Genomic DNA, 1,008 nt, shown 5'->3' with positions numbered 1-1,008 from the left:
ATGTTTTGATTAAACTTTAAATAGATAGACAGATGCATAGCTCTAATGTTGTAATTACACCTTTTAGTTAATCGGCCAACTTCTTCAGACACAACTCACATATGCTTGATGGAAATGCAGGGTCTCTAGCAGCTGACAATTGGATCACCAATTTTCAAGACCTTGCTGATGCACTTAGGTGCATCGATAGTAAGAAGGTCGACTATGTGACGGTTAAGTTGGGGATGGAGAAGCCAGCTATTAGTGGAAGTCCATGAAAGTCCTATTAGCCGAAAAGTTGGGCCTCGATGTCCAAATCACATGGGATCGATTCAAGAGAGAGTTCAATGACCGATTCTTCCCTCGAGCACAACGTCAACAATGTGCCCGAGAATGCCAAGATCTCAAACAAGGGAACTTGTTAGTTGAGCAGTATTCGACTGAGTTTTTGAAACTGTCGAGGTATGCCCCACACCTCATCCCAAATGAGCAAACTAAGGCCGAAAGATTTCTTGACAACTTGTCGCCAAGAATCAAAGAGATAATTGCTTTTCTTGAAATCACCAACTTCACCAAAATGGTGCACACTGCCACCGTTGCTAAGAATGGAATTAAAGAAGCAGATGTTGGCTATGTGAATATGAAGCGGTCGATGTCAATGGGAGCTCATCCTCCCCCACCACCATCAAAGAGGCAGTCTTCAAGAACCAGTTCCGAATCCTTTAGGAGAAGGAATGCCTCTGAGAGCTGAGCTAGCTACAGTGTTACCTAGTGTAGCAAGTGTGGAAGGTAACATTATGGGGTGTGCAGATTCGACTTTGGTGTATGTTTCGGGTGTGGTAAGCCAAGTTAGCACATCAGGAATTGCCCTACTACGGCTATAAGGAGTCAGGGCTCTCAGGCTAGCAATAATCAGCCTACGGAACCTGCTCAAGCAGGGGTGTTCTCGCTCACACCAAATAACATTGAAGCCGAAGAGAATGCTATCGACGTTGTCACAAGTACCATCCCTTTGTTCAGTAGACCTTC

The 1,008-nt window shown here is 44.6% G+C and overlaps 1 protein-coding gene across 1 annotated transcript; it reads left to right on the top strand.

The window, feature by feature from the left end:
* Positions 1-253: 253 nt before the first annotated feature.
* Positions 254-730, top strand: LOC133866193 (uncharacterized). Its single transcript, XM_062302734.1, has one exon. The coding sequence runs from the start codon at positions 254-256 to the stop codon at positions 728-730; it is 477 nt and encodes a 158-aa protein (XP_062158718.1).
* The last annotated feature ends 278 nt before the right edge of the window (positions 731-1,008 follow it).

Source organism: Alnus glutinosa, chromosome 4 (genome assembly GCF_958979055.1).
Source record: "Alnus glutinosa chromosome 4, dhAlnGlut1.1, whole genome shotgun sequence".
NCBI lineage: Eukaryota > Viridiplantae > Streptophyta > Magnoliopsida > Fagales > Betulaceae > Alnus > Alnus glutinosa.
The sequence above is the reverse complement of the archived record's forward strand: the minus strand, read 5'-3'. Positions and strand labels throughout refer to the sequence as shown.